The 20,625-nt window shown below is 41.5% G+C and overlaps 1 protein-coding gene across 2 annotated transcripts in view; it reads right to left on the minus strand.

Moving 5' to 3' along the window:
- The window catches only part of SEC23B (SEC23 homolog B, COPII coat complex component), a 43,367-nt gene that overhangs the window by 11,563 nt on the left and 11,179 nt on the right, over positions 1–20,625 (minus strand). For both annotated transcript variants that reach the window (XM_046679183.1, XM_046679184.1), the window contains 7 exons: positions 14,785–14,908; positions 13,625–13,705; positions 9,261–9,350; positions 8,440–8,546; positions 6,586–6,739; positions 3,759–3,836; positions 671–832 (listed from right to left, as the gene is read on the minus strand). In XM_046679183.1, the coding sequence (XP_046535139.1) occupies positions 671–832; positions 3,759–3,836; positions 6,586–6,739; positions 8,440–8,546; positions 9,261–9,350; positions 13,625–13,705; positions 14,785–14,908 (796 nt within the window). The remainder of the gene's footprint in view (positions 1–670; positions 833–3,758; positions 3,837–6,585; positions 6,740–8,439; positions 8,547–9,260; positions 9,351–13,624; positions 13,706–14,784; positions 14,909–20,625) is intronic.

A 20,625-nucleotide genomic window follows, 5' to 3' on the forward strand; every position in this document is an offset into this window, starting at 1 on the left:
CAAAATACATTTTATTATGATTTTTATTTCATATAAAAAAAGGTAATAAAAAGTAATTTATACTTAAAGAAAGTTTGAAGATTTTGTATCCAAGCACAATAAATATTGGTATTTTGGTTTATTTCCATATGGTTTTTAATTCTTACAGGCTTTAAAAAAAACAATTTAGTAAGGTTTCTATTTTGATTTTTTTCACGTAATATTTTAACATAAGGGTTTATCTGTTTTATTATGTTACATAAACTTTGTGACTAATTCTTACATTACTTATTTATTTTCCTACTACTGAACATTTGGGTTGTCTTCTAATTTTCTACTATAATAGTTCATTTACTATTTCTTTGAACAAAGCCTTTTCTGAATACAAGAGTATTTCCTTCAGTTATAATACAAGACATGGGATTACTGGTTTAAAGTATATGAACACATTGAAAAAGAAGTACCCATGTATTTTTAAAAATTTTTTACATGTAGTCCTGCCTTCCACAAATAATAGCTTTACATGTCCTGTGACTTTTTCATATGCATATTTTTTAATACTCAGAAACAATGTTAAATTACTATAAAGACTGGAAGGTTTTACAGCTCTGCTCTAGAGAAAATTGGCTAGAAAAAATAATACAGATTATGAGATTCCAATTCTGAGAACAGCATTCACGTAAAACCTTACCTCTGGTGGTCCATGAAACGAATAGGAGTAAAGAATGGGCTGGATCATGATGAGGGACTGGGTTAGATCCTGTCGGGCAAAGTGGTGTCTATAATATGACGACTCGTCAGGACTGTTGTTAAACACTTGAAGAAATGGAGATCTTCTAAGATGGAACATGAACTGCATTTACAGAGAAAAAAGACAAACGCATATAGCTATAGGCTTCTTAGACACCAGAGTAGACCTGCCTTAGGTCTCTGAAACGGGAGGACCCAGACTTTAAGAAAAAGGCCTCTGGGTTCATATGAACAGAAGGTAAAATGGTAGGAGCAGAGGCTGGGGAAAGAGAGAAATGGAGAGTTGTTCAATGGGCATAGAATTTCAGTTTTGCAGGATGAAAAAGTTCTGGAGATCTGCTGCACAACAATATGAATATAGTCGGGCAACGCATAACATTTTCGTCAACAACAGACCACGCATTTGATGGTGGTCCCACAAGACTAGTACCATACGGCCGAGGTGTGCAGCAGGCTGTACCATCCAGGTTGGTGTGAGTACACTCTATGATGTTCCCACAACAATGAAATCACCTAACGACGCATTTCTCAGAACGTATCCCCGTCGTCAAACACCACATGACTGTATACTTAACACTACTGAACTGCACACTTAAAAATAGTTAAGATTGGAAGTTTTATGTGTTTTTCACCACAATCAGAAATAAACATTATTTTTAAAAAAGGGGGAGGCCCTCTGGATATGTCAAAGTTTCCACACAAAAGGGAAAAGGCAAACTTGCACTTATTTCTGGAGTCACGGTGCTAGGCTGCAGAGACAGAACACGTGCTCTGAAGAGGTCACAGTCTGGGGGGAAAGGCACACTTGGGGCAGCGTGTTATGAGTCACGGTAAAGCAAAGCAGTGCTATGGGGGGGGGGGGGGGTGTCAGAGACTTCCCAAAGCCATTGGGGTCTGAAATATGTGCACGAGGAAGCAAGAGATGAGAAGCTAGAGAGCTCAGGACACAGACTAGTACGTTGGAGTGAGGTGTGTAAGGAAGAAAGGGCCAAGAGATGACGCTAGAGGTATGTTCTTTACCCTGAGGATTAAAAGGCAGAGGGCAGAGTTTTAGCTCACTCTAAAGAGTTGCCAGCACATGCAAATGAGCTGCCTTGAGAAGTAGAAAGCTTCCTGAGACTCCAAATATTGAATCATAGGTTCCTAAACAGTAATTATGGCTGACATTCAATGTATCCTATGTGCAAGGCACAACGACTTGACAAGGATTTAATCCTTCAGATAAGCTCTGGTACCATCTCTCGTCTACAGGTAAGGAAAATGAGGGGTAGGCAACTTGCCCAAGGCCACCTGCTACTGAGTGGCAGAGCTGGACTCTAATCCAGGTCATCCAGCTCCAGAGACTGGGCTCTTGACTCCTATCCTAGATGCCTCGACAGAAGGAATCTTAGAAACCACCTCACTCGGTGGTTTTCACACTGTGCTCTTCAGAGTCTTAGTGGATCCTTATGGCCCCAGGAGGTGGGATGTTGGAGGGTGCTGGGGTGGGACTCAGTGTGTTGTGTGAGAGCACAACCAAAGCAGCACTGAGTCTGCTTTATATGTTGGCTTTGAGAGGGTCTTCTCAAAGAAACAATTCCACGGCATCAAAAAGACTGCAGACCACTTGTTCAGACCAACACCTTCCTTCTAACGAGGAAACCGAAGTTCACAGGGCCTCAAGACCTCACCCAAGACCAGGAGCAGAAGAGCCAGCGCTGGAACTCAGCCCGACTCTGGCCAGCGCAGGGCTCTTTCCACAATACCTACAGCCTCAACTGCTGGGCACGGGAAAGTGGGGCACACGTCAAGGCCGCAGAGCCCCATAGTAGGCTGGTGGTGGAGTGAGGTGACCTTCCAGGCTCCATTTAAGCCTAAGAGTCCAAGCTATACAAGTTCATGACTGAAACCTGTGTCCACTTTCCAAATTGAGTACTTGAAAGGATAATACACATCTGGATATCTAAGTCCTCACAAGTTAATTTAAAAATGAGTTTGCTTCTTTCTACTTAGTCCTCATTAAGGAATCTCTAAGGGAAGGGGAAAAAAGTTGTTTGCTTTCATTTCTGGGAAAGCTGTACCTGTGAATGGTCCAGCCTGAAAGTCCCAGGCCCCAGCCACGGAGTTGGCTCACATTTACTAACCACTGAAGAGGTGCTGGGCCCACGCTGAACACTTGAGCAGCCTCCACTCGTGCAGTCCCCACAGCCGCCCACTGAGCTCAGCTCTAGTTTCCTCATTTACAGATGAGGACAAAGGTTCAGAAAAGGTAAAAACTCAGATCGCTGCCAGCAGCCTCATGCTCCATCTACTTCTCTCCCTCCTTTCCCTCGTCCAACGGCTCCCAAGTGCCTGGTTCACACATGGTGCAGTTACTTAGAGGAGCTGCTTATTACTGTCGATTCCTGGTTATGTTGCAGCATAACAACTACAGAATATCATTAAATATTCACCACATTAACTATGGTCTCATTTTGATATAGTCATCTTCAGGTGTGCTTCATTTTCTTGATTTGCCACTGAGGTAGCTGACTGTCCACCCAGAACTGTGAATTAGAGATTCTGTTGTAGCCTCAAGGCAATGGTCCTGTTTTGAATTGTCATAAAAGTTCATGCACTTATTTTCTAGTCTCTGATGTCACCTCTGTCGTCCATAGGGCTCAGGCACAGTCACACACACAGACGCAGTATTTGTCTTTTTTCTTCTTCTTCTTCTCCCCAAATCTCCCCAGTACATATTTGTATATTCTAGTTGTTGGTCCTTCTAGTTGTGACACACGGGACGCCACCTCAGCATGGCCTGATGAGCGGTGCCAGTCCGCAACCAAGATCCAAACCAGTGAAACCCTGTGCCGCCGAAGCAGAGCGTGTGAACCTAACCACTCGGCCACCGGGCCGGCCCCACAGTATCTGTCTTGAACTGAACAACCTTCATCACCTATAGACTGAGTCTCAAAATATACCAAGGCTTCACTTTACCCCGACAGCAGTGGGTTTTATTTCTTCCACAATTTATTCTTTTTAGCCATCTAAAAACATATATTACTTACCTGAGGATATAGAGAGAAGGAATCTGATAACCTAAAAGAAGTGGGGTCTTCTTTGTTATACTGTCCAAACTTCTGACACTGTCGAAAGAAAACAGCAGAAGAAAAAACAAATCTAAGTTAGCGTCACCTGGAAAAATCCTTGGAGTAGGAGGGCTACATTCCAATCTCAACTCTGCCACTAACTGCCTGTGAGTCCCAAACCAGCACTTCTCAGGCATGGACGGGCAGACACATCACCCAGGGTGCTATGAAATGCAGAGTCTGATTCAGCGGATCTGAGAAGGGGCTGAAACCCTGCATTTCTAACCCACTCCCAGGCGATGCTGGCCGAGGACCACTCTGACTGGTGAGAGGCTAAGAGCTCTCAGGAGCCTCTTCCACAAGAAAACGCTTGAAGACTGAAACACTAGCAATTATAGACAAGCCCTGAAGTTTTATCATTCCACAACTCAATTTCCTTCCTTCTTTCAAAGGCGAATTTCTGAAGATGTCTTCCCTTCCTGCCTTTATTTCACACATTTCTTCTGGTCGCTAGAGAAGTGAACTGTTCACCACTTAAAGAAAGCCCCTCTGTGACAATTACCCTACCCAATCCGATGTCCCTGCAGTTCTCCGCTACCACCTACCACCACAAGCCAGGAGACTCCCCAAGCTTCTTCAAAGTCTCTCCTTCAGCCGCTAAAACAGCACTTTCCAATTTCTCATCACCTCTCCAACCAATACTTCTCTGCCTTCTTCAACGGCCCCTCATCTTGCTACTTCCTCCTAACTGTGGGTTCCTCAGAGGTCAGTTCTTGGCCCTCTGCTCCCAGCCTTACTGCTTTGGTTACAAACACTAGAGCCAGATCCATGTCATCCAAATCCCTCCCCATGTCCCATGCCAACCTCTGACCTGAGCTCCTGTCAGGACTTCCATCTGATGACAGGACAGCTTCCTGTGGATATACTTTTGCAAGGTCCCATTCAAAATGAATTAAACTATTACATTAAAAAGAAAAGATTCACCTTCTTCCTTCTCCTTTCCCATTTCCTACCTCTCCATCATGCTTGCAGTGACCCACACTTGGAACTTGAATCAATGCCGATTTTTTGGTTTTTGATTCCACATATAATTTAACCAAGTTTTATCAATTCTTCTTTCAGCAAACGTCCTGATTCCAAACCTTCTCCCTCCTCAATTCTACTGCCCACACCCTGGTCTCAGCTCCCTTGAGCCTGCAAAATCTCCACTGGTCTTCTCCCTACCAGCAGCCTTTTCACCCTCCAATTTATCTTATAAGGCAATGTAAACACACGCATCATGCTGATGTCACATCTCTGCTTAAGAATCTTGCATAAGTCCCCTCCTTTCACTAATGTTAAGACAGTGACTTAACTTTAAAATTAAGGCATTCCACAATCAAGCCGCACCTTCGCTGCCACTCTGCCCACTGTACAACCTGGCCTCCTGTGACAGTGGTCACTCCAGTGTCCCAGCCTAAGCCAAAATGCACAGCTACATCCATCCTGTAGGCTTGCTCACGCTGGGCCCTCCACTTGGCAAGCCTTATCTTCTCCTCCCCCATTATCCCACTCTTTCTAAGAAGACTTGATTCAAGGCTCGCTTCCCACACAGAGCCTTTGCCAACCACTTGGACTTTGCTCAGTTTTCAAATTGTGTTTCAAATGTTGACATCCTCGGAAAAAATGGTTCCACAGGATAGCAAGAACACACATGGGGCTAAACAAAGCTACGTAGGTTTCCTTACTAGGCTTTTCAGGGCCTTTGATCACGAATACATGCTATGAATTTCCAAGACGGTAAGACTGTAAGGTATTATTGATTTATTGCTTTGTAGCTCCAAATTCACCCTTTTTGCCTGTTGTGAAATGGATCTAGGTCCTTTAAATATTTTTCCTTTGCCAGCTGGCAGCACGGTAAGCTTTGCCCGTAGAGGGGGCTGGAGGCAAGGGTTTGCTTCCAGGTTCCAGTGTGCTCACTCAGCAGTGGCGCCTGTGGCTTCCCCGGCGCTGAGCTCCTGGGGCGCAGGCTCCAGCAGCTATCCCCGCACCCCATGTGCCTGTGGTGAGGTACTGCCCTGTGAACGGTTTTCTTTGGCACCCCAGAGGATGGATTTTCATCCAGTTCTAGAGGGTGATTTCTATCAAGTTCCTCTGGCATAACACCGCAACAACTCTGCCAAGAGAGACTCAGTGAGCTATGGTCACACCTTCTCACCTTCTAGATCCTGGGAGGAAAGGGGGCTCTTCTATCTCAGTATTCTATCTCAGCCTAGGAGTGGTAGCTGCCCCTTGTATCCGCTATTCCTATATTCTTTAAAATTCTCTTTACTTCTTACTAACCAAACCCTCATTATTCTAATTCCCTATTGTGATAGTAATTCTTTATATAAAACTTCTCTTGTTTAAACTACTATGTGGTTTTTCTCTCCTGGTTAGACCCAAAATTAACACATTAGTCATCTCCCTACACTCACTGGGCCATGGACCTCTATTTCCAAAAATAATCTCCAATATCTGGAGGAAAAAATATAGGACCACAGTATTCACAGTGACTTAGCTAAATCAACTCTTAACATACACAGACTTGCATATTCTCTAAATGTCCTGTGCATTTTGTTTCTCCACAACTGTAACATAAGCCCTTGAGGGGAAAATGCATATTTAACATTTCTTTTATATCCTTCTCAAGATGTCTACTGTTTGGCATAAGGTAAGCAACAGACAAATTCTTGTTGACCGACTACATAAAATAATAGGTCTAAGTGACAGTTTCCTCAAAAGTACAGCAGAGACCAAGACTAAACTTCGTGCCACTGTAACTTACCAGCCTGATGAGCTGTCGGTCCAGCCACCGGAGTACATCGGGCCCCTCCTCCGATTCCGCTCGGAACACTCCCAGCCGTGCCATCAAGACTGCTGCAGCCTCCTGGTCAAATGCTGCTTCTATGTGCCTGAGGTGACTCTGCGCATCTGCCCAACTGACAGTTCCAGAGTTAGTGCCAGGCTTACTTTCAGGAGAAACCAGAAAGCAAGCCCTCCATTAAGACAAAGAAACAGACATCCTGTTCTCTCATCTAAGACAACAAAGATTCAAACTGCATTGTCAGTAAGGAATCACTGGAGCTTTACATACATTTTCATTTACCCTCATGTGACCTCTGAAGGCTATAAGAACAAAAGAAAAATTATAGAGAACTTCCCAACGCTCCCCCTGACATGATGAAAGCAGATACCCCAAAGGTACCTAAGTCTCCAGCCAGTGTTCCTTGTTCTAGGTCAATCTTACAAAAATCTAAATGTTTACAAATTCACAAAGCAAGTTCCCAGCAATACCCATGGTAGAAAGAATTAGCACATATACAACTTTTCCAGACAAATAAAGCCACTATGAACAAAACTAAAACACAACAGATAGACCAGGAATAGATACGAGCAATGAACAATAATCATATCCAAAATACATAAAGAGCCCCTGCAAATCAATAAACAAGAAAAAGAAACAGGTTTTACAAACTGGGCAAAGGCTATCAAAGGAATACATATGGTCAATAAACATGAGAAGTACTCAACCCATTGATAAATGGGAAAATACATATAAGAGTAACAAACTGCTCCATATTTGCATGTTAAAGATTGACATATATCCATTATTAATGAGAAGACAGGACAGTCTCCTTACACTATTGGTAAGAATACAAATGAGCTTCTTAGGAGAGTAGTTTTGCAGTAACCAAATTTCCACTTCTATGCAGTGGCTGGAAAGAAACACTCATGTACACAAAGCCCTCAAAAATATGAATGCAGCACTGTTAGAAGGAAGATAGGACCTAACATGTTCTTTAATAGAGAAGTGGTACATCTCATCCATACCATTCAACACTATGCAGCCATTAAAATGAATGAGATAGAGGCTTATATGAATCAACGTGGAAGATGTTCTTGACATATTATTGAGAAAAGCTTCTGAACACATTAATGTAAGCCATACATGTATAAAATATATACATATAAATGCACAGAAATGGGATTCTGAAGTTAAGTGCCAGTATAGTAAGAGCATTTTACCTCTGTGGAGAGTGAGTAAAGAGACCTATTCCTTATATACTTAAGTGCTGCTTGAATCTTTTACAAGGAGAATATGTTTAAGGGTTACTTATCTGATAAACATAGTAATAAAAAACAAAAATAATTTTTTTTTTTGAGGAAGATTAGCCCTGAGCTAACATCTGCTGCCAATCCTCCTCTTTTTGCTGAGGAAGACTGGCCCTGAGCTAACATCCATGCCCATCTTCCTCTACTTTATATGTGGGACGCCTACCACAGCATGGCTTGCCAAGCAATGCCACGACCACACCCGGGATCTGAACCAGTGAACCTCAGGCTGCCGAAGTGGAACGTGTGAACTTAACTGCTGAGCCACTGTGTGGGCCCCACAAAAATAATTTTTAATCAACTTATTCCTACTGAGACATAACTCTCCTGGGCAAGTGCCTGTAGGCCTAACTAGGTTAGCCAACAATGCCTCTTTCTCTTCCTCCTTCTCTGATCAAATGAGCCAGTGAGGATTGGTGAGAACTATTCAATGGAATTATAAAGTTTAAACTAACAGATGTTAAATTATCTCTTCATAGGAAAAACATCAGTCAGTGGCAACAGAAAGGAAACTGGGACTGCTCACTTTCGGGCCACGGTGGTCACGCGGATGCGTCTCTGGGTGCTGGAGTGTTGATACTGCGTGACAAACTGGATGGCACCTCTGCCTCCTTGGGGGATCGGGGCATTGTGCTGCAGGGCGAGAGGCCATACACATTATTACTATCACAGGCGTGAACTCAAACACAGTCACAGAGCCCACTGTACTCTTCCTAAAATGACTGACAGCCATGAAAGTAAGGTTCTTGATGCATTTTGAATGGTACACTTAAAATCTGGGCATTTCACTGTATGCAACTTTTTCCTCCAAGAAAAAGAATCATATTCAAAAAAATACTGACTCAAGTTAATAACGATATGCATACTAAAGTGTTTAGGAATGAAAGATACTGATGACTGGAATTTGCTTTGAAATGCATAAAAAATAAGATGGATTGATGGATAGATAGATACGTGACAAAGCAAATACAGAAAAATGTTAATCTAAGTGGTGGGTACATGGATAACTGTACAATTCTTTTAATTTTTCTCTGTTTAAATTTTTTTTAAATAAAATATTGAGGAAAGAACTGACATCTAAAAATTCACCAACATTATGATGGCTAGCAAAAGATACTACTCTTCTGATGAACTTATCAGTTCAACAATAAAGTGACGAAAGCAATTTGCTGTCTGACTCTGACCAAATCCTGGAAGGAATAAAAAATCATGCCAGACTGATATCAGGCCAAACACAAGCCAAAAGTGGCACCTGTTTGTGGAGAAAGAAACCAGAGACTACCAGATTGTAATAAATCAGAAAACACAACACTGAGACATGACTATTCATGAAGAAATCCAACTCACCTGATTGACTACTTCAAAGTAGATGCCGAGCGTAGATGTGGGATCCAGGCCACAGATTTTCCACTGACTCGTGCCACCGACACCAAGTTCCTAGGGGTGAGAATAGGAATTAAAAAAAAAAAACTAAACTAAAAAGCTACTCCTGTGGTGAAGTGCTGATAAAAGTACTGGCTCTGAGAAGGGTAGGCTTAGAATATCCCATTCCAAATGAAAATTTTAAATTTCACTGCAAAAAGTGCAATTATGGACGAGAATAAAGTTTAACTTTTATTACAATACTTTAAAATTAAGCTTTTTATGTTGCACTCAGAGATCAACTTTCATTACATCACTGAGATCTCTCTCTCTCCATATACACACACACATATATACACACACCTGGTACATAACACTGAAGTCAACTGAAAGAATCAACTCACCGTTAAGGAAGAAATAAACAGTAGAAAAGAAAAAGAATTATCTGCTTAGCTTGAAAGTTTTATGCACTTCTTTCATCATTATTATTAGAACAAGACATAGCTACAGAACATTAGCTACTAAGCATGACTTTTTAATGCAATTCCTTTACTCAAAAGCTACATATAAATTCTTGGTAAGAGAACTGAGATTTTGGTGGTATGAAGGCTGGTTTTTATTGACTAGTCGAATGGCTCCAGTGAGATATATATGAGGTTCACAAAAATGTGAAGAGAATCACTGTTTTAACCATGACATGTAGAAGAAAAGGTGGCAGTTGTTAAAAATACCTAGAATCACCAAGAAGATTACTAGACTCTGAAACATCCATTCTACCATTATAGAGAGAGCAAGCATTACATATCTTAAAACACCTCATCAAAACGCAGAATACTGTGCTTAGAAAGTAACGTGGTTACGTATTACGAGAGTAACGCTATTTCTGCTATGTTACTCTGAATCCACCCAGACGGTACACTGTCAGCTGAGTACAGCTGACACCAGTCTGGTCTCTACAAAGCCACACCAGGAGCCTATGTACCTGGCCACAGAACTGGCAATCTCAGGAACGTGATGGTCAGAGGGGAAAGGGAAGATTCTTAGGTGAAATCACATAGCAGCTCTAAAGTGGAAAGTGGGGAGGACACTCTGTTTTACCAGTATTTCTTAAGCAAGATTGTGAGACGGATGGATTGGTAGGCGCTTACCTTTCCTCTTAGTGGCCCTTTCTAAAAGAAGCAGATGACATCTGCCGGAAGGTCAAGAACCTCTATGACAAACCTTGCTAAAACACTCCTTATCCTAAATTACAGCAGTCCCCACTTATCCATGGTTTCAGCTACCTATGGTCAACCTCAGTCCAAAATTATTAAATGGGAAATTGCAGAAAAAAACAATTCTTAAGCTTTAAATTACACACTGTTCTGAGCAGTGTGATGAAATCTTGTGCCATTCTGCTCTGTCCCACTTGGGATGTGACTCATCCCTTTACCCAGCATTATCCACACTGTAGACGCTCCCCACCCACTAGTCACTTAGTAGCCATCTCAGTTATCAAACCGACTGTTGCAGTACTGCAGCACTTGTGTTCAAGTAACCCTTATTTTACCTAATAATGGCCCCAAAGTGCAAGAGTAGTGATGCTGGCAACTCAGATACGCCAAACAGAAGCCATAAAGTGCTTCCCTTAAGTGAAAAGGTGGAATTCTTGACTTAAACAAGGAAATAAAAAACTCATATGCTGAGGCTGCTAAGATCTATGGTAAGAATGAATCTTCTATTCGTGAAATTGTGAAGGAGAAAGAAATTTGTCCTAGTTTTGCTGTTGCACCTCAAACATGCATGTATAGATCAAAACATAGTATATATTGGGTTCGGTACTAGCCTCAGTTTCAGGCATCCACTGGGGGTCTTGGAACGTACCCCTCACAGATGAGGGGGGACTACTGTCGTTTCCCCCATTTATCTACTTTCCCAGAATTTACCAGCCCTGGAAGCTCAAAGTCCCTTTCCTTTGTCTTATCACTTTTCTACAAATTTATTGTTCTTCTGTTAAGATGCTACATAACCTGAAGTTCTAATCACCCCTTTGAGTTACTTATCACTGAGAATGTATGAGCGATGTATATATGCATGATGTATGTGTTAATAAACTTCTGTTTGTTTTTCTCTTGTTAACCTGTCTTTTGTCAGTCTAATTTGAAGGGCCCTAGCCAATGACACTAAGATGAGTAGAAGAAAAAGAAAATTTTTCCTCCCCTATAGCACCAATGCCCAACTGTGGCCACAAACCCTCCAGAGCCGCAAAAGTACACACTCACTAATACACAAACCCCTTACATAAGCATTTACCCTGACTTTATCAGAGGAACCGTAAAGATAGAATTAGGAAATCACCATTTTACAATCCCTAATGAAATATACTGATTCAAGTAAGGATGACCCATGGATGCTAAAACCATCAGGTGAAAGGCTGTTGGCAAACAAGATATTCACATTGTGCTACAATCTCGTTCAACAGCTTTCTTACTAACAGCAAAAAGGAAAAGTGCCCTTATAAAGGGAGGATCAGGGGCAGTCATCACCATCACCACACAATCTAACTCAGTACCTCTAACACAGGATGACCAGACAGCATTGCCTTTTGATCAAACACAGCATGACGAACACAGATCACTCAGGAAGTATGGTGGACAGAAAGGTTTAACCTGAATCTCATCACTAATCTAACTTCCACTTCACAGGAATATAGGGAAGTAGAAACAAGTTAAACACAAATGCAATGCTAGTTAGAGTGGGGATAAAACAGCCAGAAAGGGCATTTGGGGAGAAATTAGGGAAAGAATATGACTAGATATTAGAAAATTATTGTTTTTTTTAGGTTTGATGATAATGTCATGGTAGGAGAACATCCTTATTTTTAGAAGATGCATATGGAAACACTGAAAGACAAAGTGTCACGACGTCTACAACATGTTTTCAAAGCTTCTGCAAACATATGATAAAGCCAATATGGCAAACAGATGGTAATCAGATAAAGCAAATGTGGCAAGAAAAGAGGACAGAGCAATTGTGATAAAATGTTAAGTATTCACTCTAAATGGTGGGTATGTAGGAATCCATTACACTCTTCCTTAAACTTCTCTGTATGTTTGAAGATTCTACTCTCCTCTGCCTAAAAATTTCATGGTTGATCCGTACCAGATCCTAGAACAGCTAACCAGTTTGTACTAATTAAAAAAATTATCTTCTTAGGCAGATTTTAAGTCTTATGGAAAATATTTTGAACAGGGAAGCCTTCCAAAGCCCTGCCAGGAAATAGGGGTAGGAGTTCCTTAGTACACTGGGGTAATGAGTGACTCATCAGATGCACTTTGAGGCAGCAACCTGCCTCACCCCTGACCCAGGGGATTATACGAATATTCTCTCAAATCACCTTGCCTCTGATAAGTTCAACAAAAGTTTAATCAAAGTAGTCATTAAGTGAATGTGCATTGCTGATGAAGATGTGAAAGATGAAATCTCGTGTGGGCTTCAATTGTGCCAGGATCTGTTCTGTTTTACCAGAACTAACTCGTTTAATCCTCCCAGTAGTGCTATAAAGTAAGGTACTGTGACGACCTCCATTCCCAGCTAAAGACATTATATCTCAGAGTGATTAAATACCTTGTCCAGGCCACGTGGCTAGCAGTGGCAGAACCACACCCTGAATCCACCTCTGGTTCCACAGTCCACCCGCTCATTGAACATGACAATGAGGGAAGGACTATGATAATCCGAGCCCAGAGCCACCCTGGACAGGCCCTACAGGACCACACTATTTGTCTCCTGGCAGCTCAAGTATAATCAGAGGAAGTGGGCCATCAGCAAAGCCACCTCACCACCCACTGATAACTAAACTTCGTTCACATATCCTCAAAGAACACAGACGTCCGCATACACAACAGTGTCATCTACTGCCCAACCAACTCAAAATTGTCTCTGAGAAGTGAGACAAAGCTATCACCCTTAAGGGTAATAAGCACACAGGTTTATTACTGAAGGATTTTGCTGAATGCCTGCCTTGTGCTGAACAGAATGCCTTGTGGCTCACTGCCACAGCAATACAAGCAGGGTAGTGGGGTCAGGGGAACCTGTACTCAAACTCCTCTATGTCAGCTCTGACCTTGAGCAAGATACTCAACCTTTCTGAGCCTCAGGTTTCTCCTCTCTGACCATTTAGATAGATGGACAGATAGAAATGACACCACATCTCAGAGTTATGGTCCCATTAGTAAGAGTTAGCCCTTCTCCCCTCACCACAGACATATCCCGAGACGTGACACAATACAAGGTCTTCCCATTCTGACATTCCTAACAGGTTAAATCCCTGGGCATAGCAGGTGAGGGGATGGAGGAATTTTTCTTACATTTTCTGACACACACGGTCCTTTCACATTCAGAGATACACAAGGACCAATGGCTCCTGCAATCTTCAGTTCCCGAGAGGTCTAGAACAGAGTTAGATAAGAGGATAAAGTTAAAAATCACTGAGACCCACCCTCTCATGAAGGATACGAATAAAACTCAAAGAAAAACGACAGCGTTATCATTCCACGAAGAGAAAATCGTATGGATGAAAGTACACAAATACTCTTACAAGCTTTTCCAGGGCCACTGTGAACTGAATAACACTTAAATAAAACCCTCCTTTAGAACGTGCATTATCTTTGTTCCAATGATGATGCAGCATTTTCAACTTTCTCAACTCTGAAATTTACACATAGAAGATAACAATTTTACCAACAATACTACATTCTTTTCCAATCCCATGCACCCAGTCACAATTACCTATAATTTCTAATCAGTGATTATACTGCTCTGTATTGTTTCAAAAATACTTAATTCATGAACTCCAACATAAGGACAAAGCCAACATACTTAGATTTTAAAATCTGAATCCACTTTAGCAAGGTCTGTTCCTCTTCATCTTTTTAAAAAGAATCTCAAACATTTGAGAATGTTGTTTAAAGTTTAACCTAGATGAGCTAATGATTATCTCTAATTCTCAAAGTAATAATTCCAATCATATTTTCTAATGGCCCCTTTTAATATTTTCTCAAGGACTCAAAATCAAGTGTATAGAGCTATTAGTCCCTACGTGGAAAAACAAAACCCAAACTCGCAATGCTGCACTACTCCGGAATGCTCTGGCTAGTCTGCAGGCAGGCACTAAATATAAACCATGGTTCTGTGAATGCGTGGCCGATATCAATGGCTGGGTGGACGCTCCACACTGTGTGGCTGCCTCTTTGCTCGGCCCACCACCCCTTCTAAGGCCTGCTGTCCTAGAGCAGGGCAGAGCAGAGGCTGCAAGGGAACCAGACAACTCTCTGTTTAGAACATTAATAAATATACAGGTCATCTTTGAGAAGCAACAGAAAGAATACACTTTGTTGGAATATTTTGCTGGGAACCTTTTAATTTGCCTTTAGATGCCTGTGTCCAGCAGGCTGAAGGTTCTGAAAACCTGACGACTAAATAAGTACAAACAGTATTCTTCTACTGAAGCTTTAGAAATCTACAGTACCTTTACTTCCAAAGTAGCACCAAATGCCATTCGGAAATTCCCATTAAAATCTTTACTGAAAATTCTTTGGAATGTCTGTTTGAAGAGAGAAGTGTTGAAAGAATCTCCCATCACCATGTGGCCTCTATGAAATAAAAAAGGAAAAAGAAAGTGAACGTTTCAGATGACTGAAAGTCATTCAGATGCTTCCTCAGTATTCACGAACAATAACTTAGAGAACAAGAGACCATGTCCATAAAGGTGCTGTTGACTGACTTAAATGGAAAACAAGTTCAATTTGTACTTAGGAAAGAGTATTTTTTTATTTATTTTTTTTTTTTTTAAAGATTTTATTTTTTCCTTTTTCTCCCCAAAGCCCCCCGGTACATAGTTGTGATTCTTCATTGTGGTTCCTCTAGTTGTGGCATGTGGGACGCTGCCTCAGCGTGGTCTGACGAGCAGTGCCATGTCCGCGCCCAGGATTCGAACCGACGAAACACTGGGCCGCCTGCAGCGGAGCGCGCGAACTTAACCACTCGGCCACGGGGCCAGCCCCAGGAAAGAGTATTTTTAAAACATTAAACACAGAAGACTGTGAAACTTCTATATTTTGATCACTGTGGTGGTTATATAAATCTATAGAGACGAAATCTCAAAGAACCATATATACAACATATAAAAAAAGAGTGCATGTAAAAACAGGTGAAATCCAAGTAAGGTCTGTAATATCGTTAACTGTATAATACCAATGTCAATTTCCTGGATTTGACATTGTACTATATTTCTGTAAGATGTTACCACTGGGAGTCGGTAGATGAGGAGTATGGATGGGCCTCTTTGTACTATTTTCGCAATTTCTTGTGAATCTATAATTATTTCAAAAAAACCCCCCAAAACCAAAAAACCTTTTACCAATAAACCCATAGATTTAAAGGTGATCTACTGAGAAAATGCTTGCCAACTCCTCTCACATGTTATTTGGTATGGGAAAATACCCAGGCCTGTGGGAAATCCTTTTCAGGTTAATTCACTGTCTCAAAACATTGAATCTTTGGCTCTGCATGAATTATTTATTCTAGTTTATGAATATCTATATTCATCCCTGTTTTGAGGTCAGAGGAAAATACTGTTCAAAATTTCAGCATTTCACATATTTGGGCAGATGAGCACAGCTTGATACAAGTTATGTATCCAGCCACTGATCATCAAACAGGATCTCAGAATTGGGAAGAACACAAGAAAGATCATCTGATCGAGCTCTCTGAGTGCCTGACGCCTCCAGAGACACAGATGGCTATCTGGCCCCAAATACCCACCATTCCCACTTTCCTTAGTCATGGGTCCATGGTTTCCTGGAATAAGGATTCTATTTCTCAGCCTGCTTTGCATGTAGCTGTGTGACTCAGCTTTGCCTTTTGGGAATGGCCTTTGTGATTTGTGGGGGGGCATCCGTTTTTAAAAAATTTTATTGAGTTTATGATAGTTTACAACCTTGTGAAATTTCGGTTGTACATTATTGTTTGTAAGTCGTGGTGTAGGCGCACCACTTCACCCTTTGTGCCCACCCTCCACCCCTCCTTTCCCCTGGTAGCCACTAATCTGTTCTCTTTGTCTACATGTTTAACTTCCACATATGAGTGGAGTCATACAGATTGTCTTTCTCTATCTGGCTTATTTCACTTAACATAATTCCCTCAAGGTTCATCCATGTTGTTGTGAATGGGATGATCTTATCCTTTTTTATGGCCGAGTAGTATTCCATTATATATATTTTTATTTTTATTCATTATATAGTATTCTTTTTATGGCTGAGCAGTATTCCATTATATATAGATATAGATATAGATATAGATATGCCATATCTTCTTTACCCAAGCATCAGTTGATGGGCACTTAGGTTGCTTCCACGTCGTGGCTATTGTAAATAATGCTGCAATGAAACAGGGATGCATGGGACTTTTGGAATTGCTGACTTCAAGTTCTTTGGATAGATACCAATAGTGGGATGGCTGGGTCATATGGTATCTCTATTTTTAATTTTTTGAGAAATCTCCATACTGTTTTCCATAGTGGCTGCATCAGTTTGCATTCCCATCAACGGTGTATGAGGGTTCCTTTTTCTCCACAATCTCTCCAACATTTGTCACTTTTTGTTTTGGTTATTTTTGCCATTCTAATGGGTGTAAGGTGATATCTTAGCGTAGTTTTGATTTGCATTTCCCTGATGATCAGTGATGAGGAGCATCTTTTCATGTGTCTATTGGCTATCCGTATATCTTCTTTGGAGAAATGTGTGTTCATGTCCCCTGCCCATTTTTTGATCAGGTTGTTTGATTTTTTTTTTGTTGAGCTGTGTGAGTTCTTTATATATTATGGAGATTAACCTTTTGATGGATAAATAACTTGTAAATATTTTTTCCCAACTAGTGGGTTGTTTTTTTGTTTCAATCCTGTTTTCCCTTGCCTTGAAGAAGCTCTTTAGTTTGATGAAGGCCTATTTGCTTATTCTTTCTATTGTTTCCCTTGTCTGAGAAGCCATGGTGTCTGAAAAGATCCTTTTAATACTGATGTCAAAGAGTGTACTGCCTATATTCTCTTCCAGAAGTCTTATGGTTTCAGATCTCACCTTTAGGTCTTTGATCCATTTTGAGTTTATTTTTGTGAATGGTGAAAAAGAATGGTCAATTTTCATTCTTTTACATGTGGCTTTCCAAGTTTCCCAGCACCATTTGTTGAAAAGACTTTCTCTTCTCCATTGTATGCCCTCAGCTCCTTTGTCAAATATTAGCTGTCCATAGATGTGTGGTTTTATTTCTTGGCTTTCAATTCTGTTCCATTGATCTGTGCACCTGTTTTTGTACCAATACCATGCTGTTTTGATTACTGTAGTTTCATAGTATGCTTTGAAGTCAGGGACTGTGATGCCTCCAGCTTTGTTGTTCTTTCTCAGGACTGCTTTAGCAATTCGGGGTCTTTTGTTGCCTCATATGAATTTTAGGATTCTTTGTTCTATTTCTGTAAAGAATGTCACTGGGATTCTGATTGCGATTGCATTGAATCTGTAGATTGCTTTAGGTAGTATGGACATTTTAACTATGTTTATTCTTCCAATCCATGTGCATGGAAGGTCTTTCCATCTCTTTATGTCATCATCAATATCTTTCAGGAAAGTCTTGTAGTTTTCGTTGCATAGGCCTTTCACTTCCTTAGTTAAATTCACCCCAAGGTATTTTATTCTTTTTGTTGCGATTGTGTTTGATGGTATTGTGTTCATGAGTTCTTTTTCTGTTAGTTTGTTATTAGAGTATAGAAATGCCAACGATTTATGTAAGTTGATTTCATACCCTGCAACTTTGCCATAGTTGTTGATTATTTCTAAAAGTTTTCCAATGGATTCTCTGGGGTTTTCTACATATATAAGATCATGTCGTCTGCAAACAGCAAGAGCTTCACTTCTTTTCTCCCTATTTAGATTCCTTTTATTCCTTTCTCTTGCCTAATTGCTCTGGCAAAACTTCCAGTACTATGTTGAATAAGAGTGGTGACAGAGGGCATCCTTGTCTTGTTCCTGTTTTCAGGGGGATGGTGCTCAATTTTTGCCCATTGAGTATGATGTTGGCTGTGGGTTTGCCATATATGGCCTTTATTATGTTGAGGTAATTTCCTTCTATCCCCATTTTGTTCAGAGTTTTTATCATAAATGGCTGTTGGATCTTGTCAAATGCTTTCTCTGCATCTATTGAGATGATCATGTGGTTTTTATTTCTCAATTTGTTGATGTGGTGTATCATGTTGATTGATCTGCAGATGCTGAACCATCCCTGTGTGGGGGGGGCATTCTTATGGAAAGGGGCATATCCTTCTCAGACCCTTCCTCCTTCCTCCTTCCTCCTTCCTGCTGCTATGACATAGCTAGAGCCAGCAACCAATGTGAACCAAAGCTGGCACAGCAAGGTCAAGGAAGCAGCACGGGTGGAGCTTCAGCTCCTGATGATGACAAAATCAATATACCAGCCCTGGCTGCCTACCTCTAATGAGAGAAAGAAACCTGTTTTGGGATTTCTATCACATTCACATAAACCTATCCTGACTCACACCCACCCTCTACAACATACCTGCCAGGTTATCATCCTGATTAGACTTGAACTCCTCCAGCATCTGAAGCTTACGCCCTCTAGAGGCAGTCCATTCGATGCTTGGACAGTGCTGACTGTTACGATAGGCCGTCCTTTATACTCAGTGAAATTCTGTTTCCCAGCAGCTTTCACCACTGGTTCTAGTTCTGCCCTTTGGTCACATACAGAACAAATTTGATTCCTTCTCCAGAGAACAGGCCTTCAATTGCAAAATATAGTTCTCACACCCATCTGTCTTCAGTGTAATATCTTCCAGACCCTTCAATCATTCTCCATATGACATAGTTTCAAGTACTCTCCACTACTCTTACTGCTCCCCTTTGAACATCCCCAGTTCATCTATACATCCTTTTAAGCTGAAATGCTCAGAGCAGAACATGATATAATCTGCTAAGGTGTGACTAGCACCAAGGAAACCAAGACTATGATCTTCTTGGAAGATAATCGACTCCTGTAACACAGCTTAGGATCATCTTGTCTTTGCTGGAATTCATCCCAAACAGCTGGCTCACCTTTAGGTATCAACTAAAACCTCTGAAGTCTGCTTCTGGTAATGTTACTGCTAACACTCTTCCCTCATATCATATTTGTGCAACAGGTGATATGACCATAATAGTAAGTCATTCAGGAGTCAAAGACCTCACTAAAAATCTGATGGAAGTGATGGTCCCTCTCCACAGAGGAAAGATACACACACACAAACTCAGGCATATAAACTTGGGAATGTTCACAAATACACTAAAGCTGTTCTGTTGATGCTCCAAGACAAGAATTCCTAGAGGGCAGTGATAGGAGTTCACCTTATTAAACGAGGCTCACGGATATAGCTATGTGAGCATCACTGGGACTCTCTCACCTAAGACGTCTGTTGCTCTCCAGGACAGTTTCAGGTGACGTGGGTTCTATCTTCTACCCTCCCCTCCTTTACTCAGTGAGGACCAGCAGCACCACCTGGGAGCTTGTTAGAAACTCAGAATCTCAGGCCCATCCCACAGCTCTCTACCAGTGCTTCTTACACTGTTCTGCGCATATAAATCACCTGGGATTTTGTTCAGATGCAAGTTTTGATTCAACAGGTCTAGGGTTAGGCTCAAGATGCTTGTTTCTAACAAGCTCTCACACGAGGCTGACGCTGCCTGTGCTCGGCCACACTTTGAGCACTGAAGGTCCACAACAGTGGTTCTCAAGCTCTGCTCCATTAAACGCTCAAGGAACTTTAAAAAATATGGATGCCCAGGCCACATCCCATGCTAATTAAATCAGAATCTCTGGGAACAAGACCCAAAGCAAGGGGAGTTTTTAAAGTTCCCTGGGTGATTCTGACGTGTAGCTGGCTTCAGACCAGGGCTGCACATCAGTGGTTCTCACACTTTCACATGCAACAGAATCCCTCAGAGAGCTTGTTAAAACTGACTGAAAGGCTGTACCCTCAGAGCTTCTGATTGAGGAGGCCTGGGGCGAGGCCCAAGGATGTACATTTCCAATAGGCCCCATGAGTCCCAAAGGTTCCTGGCCAGGTGCCACTGCACTTTTGAGAACCACCACTCTACATGATGACATGTGCTCACAACACAGACTTAGGCTCTAAGCACACCCCGCAATGCACCCTCCAGCCTGAGTGTCTGCTCAGTGTTAGTTATGATGTATGGTCACTAAACCAGGGAAAGAGTCCCAAGTTGCTCTGGCATTCAGACCTTATTTCCCCCCTTCTCACAAGGAAGTGCTG

The sequence above is a fragment of the Equus quagga genome, chromosome 12, assembly GCF_021613505.1.
Source record: "Equus quagga isolate Etosha38 chromosome 12, UCLA_HA_Equagga_1.0, whole genome shotgun sequence".
NCBI lineage: Eukaryota > Metazoa > Chordata > Mammalia > Perissodactyla > Equidae > Equus > Equus quagga.